The 19,623-nt window shown below is 41.1% G+C and overlaps 1 protein-coding gene across 1 annotated transcript in view; it reads left to right on the top strand.

Annotated features, from left to right (window-relative positions):
• b3gat2 (beta-1,3-glucuronyltransferase 2 (glucuronosyltransferase S)) overlaps positions 1–19,623 on the top strand; it is a 66,090-nt gene that overhangs the window by 33,265 nt on the left and 13,202 nt on the right. Inside the window, exon 2 of the mRNA XM_034222539.1 lies at positions 1,089–1,233. Coding sequence (XP_034078430.1) covers positions 1,089–1,233 — 145 coding nt within the window. The remainder of the gene's footprint in view (positions 1–1,088; positions 1,234–19,623) is intronic.

Below are 19,623 nucleotides of genomic sequence, written 5' to 3'. Positions count from 1 at the left end.
TCAATGGCAGATTGAAAGTTTACTCAATCAATAAAACATCAAAATGAACATTTTCTTCACCTGGTTGGATAAATATCCCACAAACTTGTGGTTTTTGCTCACAGTTATCAGTATTTTGGCTAGTGTTTTTAATTCTCTACAGACCATGTTATTCAATTAGCTATTCTGTGCATACAGCCCAGTCTCCTCCTGTAGGATTGCTTGGATTGCCTGGAACAGAACTGATCCTCCTCTCTATACATTGTGCTGTATAAAATCATGGTAACCCATGGTGTTAAAAGCTAGCAGGGAGTGTGATGTCGGTGCGCAGTGATGCAGTGCTGCTCTCACTGATTTGGTTTGGTTCTGTTGTTTTGTTATTAGCGACTGGCTGGAGGCTGTTTGAGTGAGTGATGAGGAGCGGTGTCTGAAAAAAGCTTCAGGGTGGCCTGGGTTGGAAAATAGAATCTGTCACACACGCACGCACGCACACACACGCACGCACACACACACACACACACACACACACACACACACACACACACACACACACACACACACACACACACACACACACACACACACACACACATGCATCTACAGACAATAAAAATACGTCTGATACTCCAACACAATAACTCAGCTGTTCATAAACAGTCCAATATCTCAGGGGTTCTCAAACGTTTTGTTTATGTGGACCACTATTTATTATCAAGGATTTTTGCGGACCACCTCATATGTTAAACGTAAAAATAAGTACATATATAAACAAACTGGCTTGTAGATGCCTCCGACTCACTCTCATTATCTTCATTAATGGTAACGTTAACCTCTTTTCTCTTCAGAGAACCTGATGCTAGCCACCGATCTATGTTTGTGGTTTTGCACGCGCACACGTAACCATGGGTAACCAGTGGTGAAATTAAGTGTTGTCCATAATTAACAATAACAAATATCTGCATTTATATGTACTTATTTTTAAGTACTTTATTATTATTTATTTTTTCATGGACCACCTGCAGGTCCGCACAACACAGTTTGAGAACCGCTGCAATATCTGACCCCCACCACACCCTTAACTAAAATCTGTTCTTCTTCTCTCTTTGCAGATGCGTAGTACTCGAGGTGTTTCAGTTTGGCCTGTGGGATTTGTAGGCGGCAGAGCGTACGAGCGGCCCCTGGTATCTGGGGGTAAAGTCGTGGGCTGGTACACCGGCTGGAGACCGGACCGACCCTTCGCCACAGACATGGCAGGTAAGAAACAATACCTATACCAACCGGAGAGTACTCCAAATGTTTTACGAATGAAAATCAGTTCACCTGGATTTGAATTTAGCCTTTACAAATGGCTGTAAAAAAATTCTGTGGCTCTGTAGGTCAAGTCTGTGAAAATGGGACAAGAAAACCTTAAAGTGACACATTTCTGTAGGCTAACCCGAAAGTTAGCATGGCTCCCTTGCCTTAAATCAATGGGATTTTCTATTGGGTTTCTGAATTTTTTATTTTTTTAAGATCTGTGGCAAACACACGTTTATGATACTCAAACGTTTAATTCATCTGAAAAATCTCTACATATTAAAATCACTTTCATGAACTTTTAAGCATCAATGCCATCTCCCGAAGTAAAAAGCTGACTATTATATGCGGCATTTAGTAGTCTCATTTAGTCACTTGTTAGCAACCACCGTTTTTATGAAACAGAAACTTTAGACATTCACCTGTGGGGTTTTTACTGATGTATTTTATGTCGTAGAACAAAACTTGAAAATCTTTTTAGCTTGTGTTTACCACAGAGCTTATTTCAGACTTCGAACTATAAACACGTTCAAACAAACATTGATTAGGAGACGAGGGAACCAGTAAAGCTAAATGCTAACTCCTTTTTTGTTTTTAGGACTCATTCCTGCGTCATGTCACAAATGTCTTCCACAAGCTAGCTTAACAACAAACACTCAGAAAGAATTGTTTTCTGATTGAAATGGAGAGTGAAGACTAAAACATCTCCAATAATATATCTACGTCTCCATATCTCTAGTGTAAAAATCTAATCAGAGCAGTGTTGGAAACATAATTCATCACACTGACCAAATAATGATCCTGCTATCACACCCATACCTCTGCTGGAAACACGTTATGTTTCCAACAGGGCCCTAATATGCTCTTTGCTTTTTCCTGTAGTGTGTTCTATAGGTTTTTGTGCATGTAAATGGTCTGCAAAGGCTAAAATCCCTGTCGCCCCCCTGCCTGAAACGCCTCCATTGGACTTCTTTGTTAACATCCTGAACAAAGTGACATCATTATGTAACACTTTCGCTTCTATTGGCAAGCGCTCCAACACATTGTACGTGATAGGCTAAGGGGCAGGACATCTCTCATACATCTCTAAGCAGTTGACCAATCACCACCGAGCAGGCAAGTTAACCAATCAGAGCAGACTGGGTTCTGGTTTAGGAACAAAAAACATGTCATAATAGAAGCACAAAATACAAAAGTTAATCAGAAATTATAATTGCTTTCCATTTCAAACACATATAATGGACACAGCTTTCTCTGTGTGTGATAGCATGCATGTACCCACCATACACACAAATACACACACATTCAAACAGGTCTGCCCTTGAGGTTATTGCTGATTAAATTATCACAGGAACAAGCTTCTCTTTTTTTTAATCTCCTCAACCTTTCCTCTTTCACAACGGACAAAATGTCAACCTCCCCCTACTCCTCCAAACCATCGCATTCACCTAATCTCTCTCTCTCATTCACACACACACACACACACACACACACACACACACACACACACACACACACACACACACACACACACACACACACACACACACACCACACACACACACACACACCACACACACACAACACACGCACACACTGTAATTATAAGCATAACTTTAAGACTCCACTATATAATTACGCTGTCAATTTGCAGCACTAAGATTTAGTGCCAGGGCTGTATTAGCGAGCTTTTTGCTTTAAATTCTCCAGGAACAACAATGGCTCTGCCACGCGGCGCCCAAAATGTAATTCAGTGTTTAAATTATTATTCATAGAATTTACAATTGGTTGTCCACAGAGCGTTGAATGAGTGCCGGTGCGTGTCCTAATAGCATTGTGTTATACAACGCTGTTTTGTTAGCACATCAATTAAGCCTCCCATATCCTGCTTTGTCTCATTGAGCAAGACACAATGAAGCCTGGACAAGGACAATGCAGAGACGTGTTCCCTTCATTGTTTGTGTGTGTGTTTCTGTGGTTATAGACGCACATACACTACATTTTTATATCATGCTTCGATTCTATGGCGTTATATGTGTGCCTCTATCCTGAGCACGCAATGAAACATGTTGAGCATAGAAAATGCTATTGAGCGCGCACTTGAACATTTTTCAGCACAGAGAAATATATTTTCTCTCATAAAACTCCTGCTCCGTGCGCAAGCAGACCGCTGCACGCGCTCTCTCCCCCGCTCGCTCGACCTCTCCAGCCTGTGCGCGCTCAGCTTTGCCTGCGCTCGCTCAAGTTGTCACAGCGTTACAAATGTGCCACAAAACCAACCAATCGCTGAACTCGAGAAGGTCAATTCTGATTGGCTGGTCCAGCGCCATGTAGAGAGAAGAGTTGCGACAGCGGAAGTCCAAAATGCTTGATCGTCACGTGGTTCAGAGAGACTCAGAAAGTTCCCGGAAGTTCGTGGCGGCCCATTTGAATCACGATTTGAATGCATTAATAATAGGATAGAAATGCAACTTTTGCTAATTCGTGGTCAATAAAGGTTTTGATTTGCAATATGTAGACAACATATCGATATGTGTATGTAGTTACATCAATGTGTTTTGTTTTTTTTAAAGTAAAATGTGCTAATATTTGAGGATTAAGATAACATAAGAAGTACTTTATTGATACCAATTGGGGAAATGTTTACGCTGCAGCAGCAAAAGACAAGGCATTGTACATTAGACAGTTAAAAGACTAGAATTAAACAATCGAAAATGTAAACATCTTAAATATAAATAACATAGCATTACAAAAAGTAGAAAATATACATAGTGTGAACAGCTATTTTACCTGTTAACATATACATGTTAGGCTAACGTTGCCTTTGTTACAGAGCCTGTTGCTGTTGTTTATTGCTTTAAATTCTTTAAAACAAATATTATCTTCTTAAACCTGTATGGTAGTCAAGAACATCACATCCTAATGTTTATTGATATATTTAGAGGGAGGGAAGGTTTCAAAATTCAGATTAGATACATTTCTACCATTTATTTAATTCATGGTGGGTTCAGTAATCCCCTGGTAATTGAGGACATAAGTAATCTAAATGACTAATGTAATCTTTATGACTTTCAGAAAGGACAGGAGACCGACAGGTGCCTATCAATGATTGTCAACTGACAGCACAATGAGTCAAAGGACTAGCAGCAGCAGCAGCAGCATGATGATGATGTTACATGTGTTGTTTTAGGAACATCCATTTTAAATAAATGGAATTCAATACACATTGAATAGCATGCATGCAGTTTGTCTGTGCCTTTTCCTCTGTGTTGTCCTGGCATATAGTCTCCCCGATGGTTGGATGTGCTGCCTGGGGATGCTCCAATCGCTCAGAGAAAGGAGTATGAATTCAAAGTTTCCCCACTGACACAGAGAGGAGGAAAGAATGGCTGGCTCAAGTCAGCAGGAGCAATTTAATTATCACAAAAGACAACAACAGCAACAACATGTGAGGTAATCATATTTTTCACTAAACAAAGACCACACCATTGGGAAGCTTAACGTCTGTTTAATCAAAAATAAGGAACAGGGAGAGGCTTGCAAAGCTCTGAGAGCTGAGACTCAGGGTCAGGGTGAGGGTCTCATTGCAGGTATTCAGGCTCCATTGAATCCCCCTGGGGTTCTTGTGCTGAAAGAGGGAGACAGGAGAAAGGGTTAGATACATCTAGCAACCTATAGGATGGGAAATTGCTGACCTATTTGAAACTTACCTTGTGTTTTCACTCTCACTTAAGTCCCTCTCCCTTTGCCATCAATCCAAAATCAGCTGAGCTGCAACATAATACAGACAGGTAATAATCAACAGAATCACAAGGACAATATGGCTGTGATAAAAACACTCACCCATAAGTTACGTTTTTGTTTACTGTTTAGAAGTCTCAAATATCCACTCTAAATCCATATCAATCACACGCCCCAATGTTATATTTAACTAATATGTAACTCCCTCCACCCCGGATAAAAGCACGTTAAGAAGCCCCTTTTCTCTAATTCCACAACGTTGGATTAATAGGCTGTTCATGGATAACGTGTGTTGCTAACTTTTCCGGTATTCTAGCCTAATCTGTTTAGTTGTCCGGTTGAAAATTAACGCAAGCTTTATGCCCATTGTAGAACAGGAAACAGAAGTTGGTCCAGGTTCTGGTCAACCCAAAATTGTGATAGAGAGAAAAACATGTTTTGTCATTCTGCCACTTCTAATGCTTACAGCAAGTAATCAATAGGCCTACCTCAGAAGGGTTCATGTACATGTAGGCTACGGTTTGTTAGCTGTTTGTTTAAACTACCCCTATAGCTATGTTGCCGGCTAGCAAACTCAGGCATTGCAAACAATAACGTGATATCAGAAAACTAGAAATGTATAACTCACCTGACACTGTGGCGTACTATTCTCTTCATTCGAGTCTGTCATGTCCTGTAAATCTTCTTCTTATCGTGTCCACAAGGCAGTCAGTTACAGGGCTTGGTTAGATGTGGTTCAGCCACAGCTGATCTCCAGTCATGGTGTTTTCTCTTGGTGTTCTCTGGCTTACTTACAGCTTTCAGCGTAGCTTGTAGCGTAGCTTGTGCAGACTAGCTTGTGGCTAGCGTAGCTTGTAGCGTAGCTTGTGGCTGTTTTGTAGCTTGTAACTGTTGCTTGTAGTGGTGATAGGATTAGCAGTATCTAGTCGATCTAGTTGATCTTGTCGATCTTATCGATCTCGTCAATACTCCTGTAAATGTCAACGATGGATGTGTAATAAGAACGTCAACAGCCTGATGGCAACCGAAAATCCCTCTCTCATCTCAGATAGAAGATATGATTGGAGACGACCAGCCAATCAGAATTGACCTTCTCGAGTTCACTGATTGGTTGGTTTTGTGGCACATTTGTAACGCTGTGACAACTTGAGCGAGCGCAGGCAAAGCTGAGCGCGCACAGGCTGGAGAGGTCGAGCGAGCGGGGGAGAGAGCGCGTGCAGCGGTCTGCTTGCGCACGGAGCAGGAGTTTTATGAGAGAAAATATATTTTTCTGTGCTCAAAAATGTTCAAGTGCGCGCTCAATAGCATTTTCTATGCTCAACATGTTTCATTGCGTGCTCAGGATAGAGGCACACATATAACGCCATAGATTTCAAAGACACGCAACAACACACCTGCCTGCAAGTGAATGTGTTTCAGGACACGGTCACACACATGCAATTTCTCCAGAAGCACATTAGAGCTGCATCTTTACAAAACAAAGGGAATAAGTATGTGTGCACACACCAGACAAAGCATCACAAAGACGGTCAGGGGCACCGTAAGGGGGTGAAAAGTTAGGACGATTCTAAGGGCCCGTGACTGACAGGGGCCCCAACTATTTTAGAACATTAAGAAAAAAATGTTTAAGTAACCAATGTGATATCTTTTCATGGGGCCCAAAATCCCTGGTGGCGCCCCAGAAGACGGTCATACCTTGGTGGAAGTGCCTCGGAAGTGTTGTCCATGATAGGGACATAAAGTGTCTCACCCCTAGTAACCCCAGTGTTTATACCATGTTGCTGAGATGGTGAGATAAGAAAGGGACAGTGTGCAGGAGTAAGAGCCTTCTCTGCAATTTAGTAATTAAGTCTGAATTTGTTATGAATAAACTAAACTCACATGCAACATTTGTGTCACTTGTTACAAGGACGCAAACATTTTTCAGGGATAAAGTGGCATTGCGGAGAATTCCTGGGAAATATCCTGATTTCCAAAAGCGTAGCTTGTTAATGGACGTTTTGCAGGCCTACAAATGTGTACATTTAAGGGTCTCGTGCATGTTTCTCCTCAGTGATCGTGATGTTATGTTAAATGTCTGTTTCCCTTGTATCTTGTCACGGTATTCTTCCTTTTTCTTTTAACAGTTTTTATTGAGATTTCAAAATCAGAAGAAATATACATTCAATATCATTGCATCCCACCCAATCCCGCCCACCCAACCCTCCCCACCCGTCCCCTTAATTCCAGATCTTCACAAGGATGATTGCTCATTGAGGTTTTGTCCAACCAAGGATATATGAAAAAATTCCGGTACATACAATATAATACAATGTACAAGGATAACAAAGCACATCGGTGGGAAATAGTCTATTAGTAGTAGTAATAGTTCTATTGGATTTCTGATTTTTTTTTATAATTAAGATCTGTGGCAAACACACGTTTATGATACTCAAACGTTTAATTCATCTGAAAAATCTCTACATATTAAAATCACTTTCATGAACTTTTAAGCATCAATGCCATCTCCCGAAGTAAAAAGCTGACTATTATATGCGGCATTTACTGTAGTAGTCTCATTTAGTCACTTGTTAGCAACCACCGTTTTTATGAAACAGAAACTTTGGACATTCACCTGTGGGGTTTTTACTGACGTATTTTATGTCGTAGAACAAAACTTGAACATCTTTTTAGCTTGTGTTTACCACAGAGCTTATTTCAGACTTCGAACCATAAACACGTTCAAACAAACATTGATTAGGAGACGAGGGAACCAGTAAAGCTAAATGCTAACTCCTTTTTTGTTTTTAGGACTCATTCCTGCGTCATGTCACAAATGTCTTCCACAAGCTAGCTTAACAACAAACACTCAGAAAGAATTGTTTTCTGATTGAAATGGAGAGTGAAGACTAAAACATCTCCAATAATATATCTACGTCTCCATATCTCTAGTGTAAAAATCTAATCAGAGCAGTGTTGGAAACATAATTCATCACACTGACCAAATAATGATCCTGCTATCACACCCACACATCTGAACTGAAAACATTTTACTGAAAGGTTCTTAGTAGGGAATGTGCATGTGTTTCACCTATGTGTGTGAGAGGGGGATTCTTGCTGTAACGGAAGTCATTGTAATGTAATGGAAGTCATTGTAATGAAACGGAACTAACGAAGAACAATGCTGCAGTGATATAGTAGGTGGCGATAATGCTCGTCTGGTTGCAAGTCGCCATTAAAAGAAGAAGAACGAAAACAGAAGGTTGAATTCAGCATAGATTTATAGAGAAACAGCACCGCAGCCGTAGGCTGGACCCCGGGCCGAGCGGTCTACAAACTGAGACGGTCTGGTCTATCGAGGTTTTCTTGTTTACATCACCTGGCGCAGCTCGTGAGGTGGCCTAGCAAGTAACCCGCTAGCAACATGCACAGCTGCAATAAGCTAACAAGCTAATTGAGCCAGAACATTTCCTTTTTTTGTTTTACCATTTATTGAAGTAATTGATATTTCAGGCTGAGAGGACAATGGCCTGTTAAATATGGTTGATTAAGCTGTGTACTTCTAGCCGACAGTTATGTTTGCATGAGTTAGTTAACAGTAAGTAAATATAAGACCCCGGCCACACGAGGACAAAAACGGCTAAACGCATAGGATTAACGCAAACGCAATCGCAAACAAGCTTCCGTCCACACGCAATAGTTATCTGGATAGTGTCTGTCCACACGAGACCGCTCCGTTTAGCTCCAACCGCTGGAGAAGCTGCAGTACATATGCAGGAGCCTGTACGTGGCGCTGTAACATCCTCCACAAAAGCAGCGAAGAAGCATGGTTGTCATGGTTGCCCTTCTGTTTATTCTCCGCGGTGGGGGCCGAGGGAACCGGGCAGAGTTTTTTGCCAGTCAATGTGTATTAAAGTTTAAATCTTCCGACAAAATTATAAAAGTGCCGGTCAAAGGTCTTCTTTGTTATTTATTGAGCTTTAAAACAAATTAATAACGACTCTATATAATATAATAATAAAATACACGGAGCCTCTCTTTTTCCTCCCTCTCTTCGGACAGCCCAGTGTCTGTTTCATGCAGCAGCTGATCCAGTAATGAGTGACCCGGCCGACAGTACAAATAAACATATTTATAACTAGGTAGTTTGAGAGGTGTCTCCGTCCTGTCAGATTAGACTTCACTCGCGTTTATATCCATATCGAGAGAAAGATAAATAATCTGAATTCAGTGTGCAGTTTACTTTGACGCGGGGGTGAGCAGCAGAGGTGGAGAGAGGCGGGGCTATTGCGCAATCATTATCAGAAAATGATCGCTGAAGCTGCAGTACATATCCACAAAAGCAGCGAGTAAGATCCCCCCCGGATGTGTAAGTCTGCTGTAGATGTTGCACAAAGAACTGTAGCATGGTCAGTAGCGTCTGGAGCACGATAGCAACTCTGCGATCCGCCATTGTTGTTGTTGTTGGTGGCAAAACACATCAGCAATGGCGCGGGGTACGCGGAGGTGAGCAGCAGAGGTGGGGAGAGGCGGGGCTATTGCGCAATCATTATCAGAAAATGATCGTATAGGGCGCACACACGGAGCTGTTTGACCCCCCAGAGCGTTGCGTATGTCGTTCTATCCACCTTGGGACCCGTTATCGTTTCCTCAGTCGTTTAGTGCCGTATGCGGTCGTCCTCGTGTGGCCGAATGGTCTATATGACACTAAACAGTAACGCAAACGGCCGTTTTTGTCCTTGTGTGGCTGCAGCCTAAGACTAACCTATGTAGGCCTACTCCAGCTAGCCGGCTAACCTACATCTGTTGCTCCCGGTCTGCACGTTTTACGTTGCTTAAGGTAAGTGAACATGAAACTATTCAGCAAAACTTTCAATAATAATCTAAGGTATTGAGTTTTGGGATATTATTACTTGCATACAAATCTATAAATGCCTTCAGTTTTCTAAAATATACAATATGTGGTAAATTCAACAGTGGATCCAGCAAAGATTCACATTTTTGCATGATTTTAGTTATTGATTTGTTGCTGTTACTTAATTATACTTTTAATACATTCAAGTCAAGCTTAGTTACATGTGATGGTAGCTAGTTAGTGCTCTTACCTGTGTGCCTCCTCCACAACCAGACTGTATTCAAACTCTTAAGTACCAGTTCTATCTACTTTACTTTAAACAATTAAAAAGACAAAATCAACTACATTTATTGATATACCAATCTTTATTTTTGGGGCCTCTTCTTCTTTTAAATTAAAATTTCAGACGTGAGATATTGAAATACAGTAATAGTTTTGTCTATTTAAAAATAATGAGCCATTCTTTACAGTTAACTTCATATTTCTTATTGTCTAAAGCATTTATTACACACACGTTTTCCCCTCTCATATTCACAGTGTGGATCAATTGAGACAGCGTGCAGAGACTTTGGGAGAAACCTCAGTGTGACGGACGGTCTGTGGGTTTGGCTGGAGAGGACTGAGGTGGAGCAACACACTCTCACTCCATAATCGTCCAGGAGCGACGTTTGGTCAGTGTCCGTGGCGTGCAGTTGTGACGCTCCTAGGCTCCTTCAGCTTCATAAAGGGACGCAAATAGCTTTCAACTGATTGCAATGTATTCCCATCTGCGGCGGGATTTGACGCTCATGGAAGCACGGCATTCGTTTGTGTCGGCTGCCCTTAAAGGCAATGTGAGCGTCCATTCTCATTGGATAACGGAGAATTGTACACCCGGAAGTAAGTATTCCCCTTACTGTCGATTGATTTTACAGTGATATCTGCACTACTCATCGACTAAAAAACACCAGATTATCCTTGTTAATTACACAACATTGATTGGTTTAAATTGTGTGCAATGCTTTTGTATTTTTCCCCTTCGATTCGGAGAAACAAATGTTTTTTCGGAGTAAAGGATGGCAGAAGACACTACACTACCCAGAATCCCCAGCTATCGTTTTGACTACACCATGTGCTCTGTTTGACAAACCCTGTGATAGACCTCAAGCTCTGTGATTGGAGAGTGTGCTCCGAGGGTTACGCCGAGCCTCGAACAGCACTTGAAATGGGATGGAACCACGGCAGACTGTCCAAAACTGGATTTGAACGGGTCCACCGCGTCCCCCCCCCCCCCCACCCCAGAACTACACATGCTGGCTATTGTGTTTGCAACATGTTCTCTATCTATGGCACGTCTCTACTGGGAGTTGTAGTTTTAAAAGACGTTTTCGTATTTCCCATAATAAGAAGTTGCCAGTATTAAACTGTGTACATCCCTGGAGGTTTAGGGGATAGGAAACACTCAAATTTAAAACATATAATTAATAAATGGGTGATAATTGCTTGTGCCCATAATGGGCAGCATTAATATATCTACACACACATGCCAGCTAAGGTCAGAAGAGCTTTATTTAACAGCTGGTCTTATGTTTGTGACCCCTGTTGTTAATTGATAACATTACATTACATTACATTAATTGATAAGCCTGAAACATGCACTTGTCAAGGTTCAGAGGCACATTTTGCAAATATGGCAGTAGCCATCGATCAGCTTAAGATAAGATATACTTTATTGATCCCAAGTTGGAACATTTGCGTTACATCAGCATGTGTAACAGTTGTAAATATGCAGTGGTGTTTATTTGTAAATCATTTAGTATAATCACACAAATTCTGTGTTTTATATTTAACAATTCTGTGTTCTTTATTTATTGATTGTTCAATACCTGACAAGGCCGGAGATGAAATATCTACATACATCTTATAAGAGTATTATACATTATGTATAATATCAGTTAAAATAAGTGCTTCAACATAGTTAACATTGCTGGAGGTATGCACAAATATTGATAGATGTCTTGTAATGCACTATTGAGGAACCTGCGACCCAAGTTTTTCATTCAATGCATAACTACACCATAGTTGTGTAGGCCTATATGATATGTCAATAAACCTTAGAAAATCTTGAAAGGGATCTTGAAATCTTGAAAGGGATGTGCAAAATAGTCATTATGACTATTTTGCACATCCCTTTCAAGATTTCAAGATTTCATTCAGTCTTTAATGAACTATTAGTAGAGAATAACGAGTAATGCATATACTTTATAGGGATCCTATTAATATCTAATAATACAAATAATGAAATTCAATAACATGCTTTAACCACTAGGTGTCCCTTTATATCAGCTGTGCACCTTTATGGTGTAAATACAGCCTATCTACCAATTGGATCAAATATAAAAGTCAGCCGAATTAGTGTTGATACTGCAAGGAGACGTATCGTGTGAAAATAAATGTAAGATGTTGTTTAATGGCTGATATATTTATGATCCACGTCACGTTTTCAGTTCCTCATGTTTGTCTAGAAGTCTACTCATCAGGGCTCTATAAATACAGAACTACGGCAGATATGTAATATTTAATGCAGCCGAACCGTGTATTACAATACCGTTATGTGATGACTTTCAAAGAGAAAAGCAAGCACTCTCGGAATAAAGTATTATTTTATTTTTTAAAATGTTTCCGGTCTGTTTCCGGTATTTGTTAATGACGATGTGCTGTGAGATGTGAGACTGGAATTGCACAGGGGAAAATAACGTATCTTTAGATGCGGATTTTGTTAAACTAATACGTTTGCGCTGTGGACCAACACTATACATTGACGGGGAAGGGGGTAGCAATAAAGATAACACCATTAAACAGTTACACAACATAACAGAAATAATATCGATAGCAGCGTCCCTAGCAACCACCTTGGTAACAATGAAAACTTTCTATGGACGCAATTTCCTGAAGTAATCTTCGTAATAACTAGCAAACTAAAGATCATGTACAATCTGAAATAACAACTCATATTTCTCGCATCAAATGACATCAAAACCCATTTTAATGGCCAAACTAACTTTAAAATAGGCATTTTCCACCGAGAATAAAACGAAGTTCGGCCATGTTTTTTTTTTCTGCAGGGAGAAATTTGAAGATCACGTGACATAGACGCCAGCCATTGGAATGAATGGTGAAAAAAAACGGGGTTTGTCAAACAGAGTTCATGGTGTAGTCCAAACGATTGCTTGGGATTCTGGGTAGTGTAGTGTCTTCTGCCATCCTTTACTCCGAAAAAATATTTGTTTCTCCGAATCGAAGGGGAAAAATACAAAAGCATTGCACACAATTTAAACCAATCAATATTGTGTAATTAACAAGGATAATCTGGTGTTTTTTAGTCGATGAGTAGTGCAGATATCACTGTAAAATCAATCGACAGTAAGGGGAATACTTACTTCCGGGTGTACAATTCTCCGTTATCCAATGAGAATGGACGCTCACATTGCCTTTAAGGGCAGCCGGCACAAACGAATGCCGTGCTTCCATGAGCGTCAAATCCCGCCGCAGATGGGAATACATTTCAATCAGTTGAAAGCTATTTACGTCCCTTTATGAAGCTGAAGGAGCCTAGGAGCGTCACAACTGCACGCCACGGACACTGACCAAACGTCGCTCCTGGACGATTATAGAGTGAGAGTGTGTTGGGTGGAGAGGTCTTTCTCTGGGAGGAGGAGCAGGCCTGATGGAGGAGGACCAGGCCTGATGAAGAAACCACCTAACTGCATCTGTGAGCCCATACTGGGCACAGCTGTCACAAACAAATGATGGTCCTGTTTGACCTTCTGTTCACAATAAAAGAGTAGTTTTAGTGAATGTCCTGTATTGGTCTTTAATCTAATATCAGCTTTTCATTTTCTTCTGGCCCCTCTGAGAAAACGGTGAGGCAGTCGTGTCCTTCAGGTATGTCCTTTCCTAACAAAAATGACAAGAAACATCAAACCTATGACATTATTGCAGAGTAAGTGTGTTATTTATGAAAGAGGTGTTTGTTATTAAGCGGCTGTAGAAATAAAATATTTTTTTTTTTAAATGTGTTTTTTAAATTCATCAAAGATAATCAGATTATGAATGAACAGTCTGCAGTTAATCAACATTAAAATATATGTTATTATTAGGGCTGTCAAACGATTACAATTTTTAATCAGATTAATCACAGCTAGGGATGCACGATATTGGTTTTTTGAAACCGATACCGATAACTTCCTGCTTCTCAAGACCGATACCGATAATAAAAAAAAATGTACGCCACTAATTATTTTAACGCGATTAACGCATGTGTATTTTTTTTCCTCGGCCGCCCCGTAGTTTCAGAGCGCATCGAGTTTAAAATACCATCTACAAGCTGATGCTGACAGCCCCGCTCCTGTCGCCCGCTTGTGGCAGACCACACTTCCACGCTCACCGGCAGGCACCGACTGGCCATCTGGAGGACCGGGAGGGTGTGTGTATGTGTGGCCCGAGCGAGCGAGAGAGAGACCTTATACGTGCATTGTTGTTGTTAGCATCTGGTGCTAGCTAGCTGCACTAACGGATATACGGAGCTGTTTAAATGAAAACAGGAGCGACATTTCGCCACAACTGCGCCGAGCACTTGACTTTATGCAGGAAGCCAGACAGTGGGACATTGTACGAAAAGTCAGCACACTCAGCACGGATAGTGCGCAACATGATTGCAGCGTCCAGGCAGCTCCGGTTCGAGCATATGCCTTGAGTTGCACATAGCTCCAACACCCATACCACCGACGACATGTTTGTTTACTGTCCTGGCTTCACGGCCGCACACCATTTACGTCACAGCCAGGCATGAGTTAGGGAGCGCTGGATTTGTGAAGAACTCCCCTCTTCCTAAACCACTAATACCACAGTACTGGCAAAACGGGAGGAGCCGAGTGAAAAACAAGCGCCCCTCATCCCAATCCACCCACACCGCAGTATTTTTTTCTTTTTTTTTACCCAAAAAATATATTGTATATTATCGGGGCTATTAATACTGGTATTGGGTTTATCGGAATGACGTCATAATTCCTAATATCGGACCGATAATTATCGGGCCGATAATTATCGTGCATCCCTAGTTTTTAGGTGCATTGTAATGGTCTGCAAAGGCTAAAATCACTGTGTTCCCTCCAGGGGGAGTCCCTCTCGCCTGAAACGCCACCATTGGTCTCCTTTTTTTACTTCCGGAACATAGTGACATCATTGTGTTACACTCTCGCTTCTGTTGGCAAGCGCTCCAACACATTGTACATGATAGGCTAAGGGGCGGGACATCTCTAAGTGGTTGGCCAATCACAACAAAGACGGTCAGCTCACCAATCAGAGCAGACTGGGCTCTTGTTTCAGACAGTTTTTGAACATTAAAGCAAAATCATTTGACAACTGTATGATACCTGATTTTTTTTATGTGTGTGTGTGTGTGTGTGTGTGTGTGTGTGTGTGTGTGTGTGTGTGTGTGTGTGTGTGTGTGTGTGTGTGTTTGTGTGTGTGCCCCCATATGTGCAGAGGTGTGTCAGAAAAGCTCCAGTGTTACGATTGGTGTTTCCCCTCATGTCTCTCCAACTGTCCTTGGCCGAGTGGCGAGAGCAGGTGTTGATGCTGCCTCTATTCAAAGTGTGGCTCACACCATTTAAAAAGTGAGGACACACACGGCTGTTTTGCATATGTCGGGGTTCTGCGTTCTCAGTGCACTCAAGGCCTTCTGGGTGGCATTCGATCATTGACACATCACATTGACTTCCTAATAGTTTTTTTTGTTCTTTTTTGTCTTTACTTATGCCATATTGTTGTGTATTACCATGTTAATATCTCTTAAGATTTTTTCACACCTATTCTGTCATAATATTTCAATGTCTAAAATAGTTTATCTTTGTTTGTACAGGCAAGAAATACACATAAAGGACACTACAGTATGATGAGATAATAATACCCGCTCAAACACAAAGCATGATTCTTTAAAGGAAATAACAAAAGAAAATAGCTGTTATTTCACGTTCAAATAACTATGTCCACAGTCCTATAGGCTGCAGATTAATGTAATATTCTTCTTCAGTGTTCATTTAATCACTCAAAAGGAACAAAAAGTAATGTGATTTTGTTTTGGTCTAAAAATTGGGAAACTTGTCTGATATCATTTCTTAAAGCCCCAAATGGTTGCCACTTGTCAGTGACATAATCAATAAACCTTATTCATTGCGGGCATTTGGACCGGTCACAGCAGGAATAGCGCAGTAGAAACACATTTCTGTAACCACAGCTTTTTAGTTGCCTCTTTTACTGTACTTGTTTGCCCTTTTAATAACCCTAAACAATTTGCACATTTATAATGTATATTGTACTTAATGTTTATATTTTTGTACTATTATTATAACGTAATAACTATGTCTGTATGTTTATATTGTGCATTCTTGGTAATAATCTAGATATTTATTTTTGTACCATTCATGTTTTTATAATGTTTCTCTGTTTCTGTTTATTTTAATTGGATTTTCTTTTTTCTTTTCCAATGCCTTGTCAACATACTGCTGTGACAAAACACATGACTGATTTGTAGTTTATTTAATCTAATTTGGAACTATCTCACCTTTGCATTTTCAGTAGTGTGTGTGTGTGTGAGGTTAATTTTCAGTAGTGTGTGTGCAAGGCCAGATGTTTTCACTAGTGTGTGTGTGTGTGTGTGTGTGTGTGTGTGAGGTGTTCAGTAGTGAATGTGAGAGGATTTCAGTAGTGTGTGTGCAAGGCCAGATGTTTTCAGTAGTGTGTGTGTGAGGTGAGTTTGAATTTTGGCCTACACGGCCCTTCATACCTGCCTGCAAGTGCACGTGTTTCAGGACACGGTCACACACCTGCAATTTATCCAGAAGCACATTAGAGCTGATTTCCTAAAGCTTAGCTTGTTAATGGAAGTTTTGCAGGCCTACACATGTTTTTATATTGAGAGGGATGAAACCCTCTTTAATGGTCACACATGCAGAGCACACAGCACACACAGTGAAATGTGACCTCTGCATTTAACCCATCCTAGTACCAGGAGTCTAGTACTAGGAGCAGTGGGCAGCTATTGTACAGCACCCGGGGAGCAATGGGAGTGAGGGGGGAAGGGGTTGTCCGGTGCCTTGCTCAAGGGCACCAAGGCAGGGCAGGAGGTGAACTGGGACCTCTCCAAGTAGCAGTCCACACTCCATTTTTAGGTCTGGTCGGGGACTTGAACCGGCGACCCTACGGCTCACAGTCCAAGTCCCTACTGACTGAGCCACTGCCGGAAATGTGTACATTTAAGGGTCTCGTGCATGATTCTCCTCAGTGATGTTATGTTAAATGTCTGTTTCCCTTGTATCTTGTCTTGGTATTCTTCCTTTTTGACGTTGCAAATGGAGGCACTGTGATGCAAGAAAAATGTCAGACTTAATCTGACAATAAAGCTTTATCGTATTGTGTTTTAGTGCATACATCAAAGCTACTTTTGTCTAGAAGGATAATTTGGATCTTGTATAAGGTATGGACAAAAACAGTCTACCACTGACACGCTCAGTCATTTAGTGGGAATGCTGACACAGCATTCCAACTATCTGTTATGCTACGCACAAAGTTCTTTATTATTCCGCCGGGTTATTTTGCGCTACTTCTTCTCCCACATTAAACATCGCAGAAACTCCGTTGAAACATCAAAACGTTCAGCTCGGTCGGGAATCAATGGCTATTACTTTTATCATTCATCATTTTCATAATTCCAGAGATACATCCCATAATTCATCACATTTTTAACATGGAAGTCAATGGAGAAACTCTTCAGACTTCAACAATCTTCATGCAACTGCTAACTGCTCCTTCTTCAACTGCTAACTGCTCCTTCATACTTTCACTCATAAACCTCATTCCTACTTTAAAATGTTACACATCTTTCTGACATTAATCGAGTAACACAACTTTTAAATCTGATTTCTACTTTTAGAGATATTAAACATTGTTCAGACCTTGGTAAAGAGGCCTTGTTCAGATTTTAGAGTGTGTGATGTCACAGCTAGAGTGGAGGACAGATTTAATTTTGCCTTCATATTTTCTTTTAAACCTGCCATAATTCCCAAACCCTACATTCCTGAGACATAATTTTTCATGAGAAACGTAGGAAAACATCTCGTAGCTAGAAAAATTAAAGAAATTAAGCAAAATAATTAAATAAAATGGCTCTTGAGGGCATGAAGTGACAACAACTTTCAACATGTCTCCATTAAACCCGTTTGTAAATTCAGCCTCATCTTTCCCCACCACAGCAGCCGCACACCTTTAGTTAATCTGCCAAAAAGGCAACATTATTAACCCAAAAGTACACACAAAGTACACTTCAGATGCTCAAGTTCCTTGACATGCTTCACGCTTTGAAATTTCACCGATATCTGTTACGGTTCCTCAACAAAATGTTCACATGTAAGAGGTTTATCTCTCATTCAGCACAATGAATGAGACATCACCATGGAAACCTGTGATCTCTGCACACCTCGTTAGCTCAAATATAAACACCTGTGTCATGGAACACGATGATGTCATAACTCCAACTGACATGCTCAGAGCAGCAGACTTCAGATAATGGTTAACACAGCTCTACGTCAAGTATGGGGTGTCATCATATGCCGTACCCCTCGCCATAAAACAAGATGTCGCTGTAACTCCAATGGACACGGTCCGATCGTCCTCCAAACTTCGCTTGTATATCACAGGTCCATGCCTCAACAGCTCTACGCCAAATCTGAGATCTCACCATAGGTTGTTGCCATGGAAGCGCATCCCTCGCCAAAAAAACAACAGGGCATTGCGTTCCAAGAATGTAGGGTTGTTGGTTGTTCCTCGAGTCTCTAAAAGTACAATGGGAGCCAGAGCCTTTTCTTATCAAGCTCCACATTTGTGGAATCAGCTTCCAGTTTGTGTTCGGGCGGCAGACACCCTATCCATTTTAAGAGTGCGCTTAAGACCTTCCTTTTTGATAAAGCTTATAGTTAGGGCTGATTAGATTCAGCCCCTAGTTTTGCTGATATAGGCTTAGTTTGTCGGGGGACATCTTACACACATCTTACACACGGCATCTATTGCACGCCTGTCCGTCCTGGGAGAGGGATCCCTCCTCTGTTGCTCTCCCTGAGGTTTCTCCCATTTTTCCCTTTAAACTGTGGGTTTTCTCCGGAAGCTTTTCCTTGTACGATGTGAGGGTCTAAGGACAGAGGGTGTCGTATTGTCATACTGATATTCTGTACAAACTGTGAAGTCCACTGAGACAAATGTAACATTTGTGATATTGGGCTATATAAATAAACATTGATTGATTGATTGAAAACACGATGTTGTCGTGATACCTATGCAAATGGTCTAAAACAGCACCAGACTTCAGATAATGGTTAATGGTCCGGCCCTCAACAGATCTATGTCAATTATGGGGTGTCATCATATGCCGTTTCCATGGAAACGCATAATTCGCCATGAAACACGATGTCGCTGTAACTCCAATGGACACAGTCCGATCGTCCCCAAACTTTGCTTGTATATCACCGGTCCATGCCTCAACAGCTCTACGCCAAATCTGAGATTTCACCATAGGTTGTTTCCATAGAAACGCATCCCTCGCCAAAAAACACGATGTTGTCGTAACTGATATGAAAATGGTCAAAACACCACCAGACTTCAGATGACAGTTAATGGTCCAGCCCTCAATATGTCTGTGCCATTAGTGAGTTTTCCTCAAAAGCTGTTGCCATGGCAATGCA

The sequence above is a fragment of the Gymnodraco acuticeps genome, unplaced genomic scaffold (assembly GCF_902827175.1).
Source record: "Gymnodraco acuticeps unplaced genomic scaffold, fGymAcu1.1, whole genome shotgun sequence".
NCBI classification, from domain to species: Eukaryota; Metazoa; Chordata; class Actinopteri; order Perciformes; family Bathydraconidae; genus Gymnodraco; species Gymnodraco acuticeps.
Note: the sequence above shows the minus strand (reverse complement) of the source record. Positions and strands in the feature narration are given on the sequence as shown.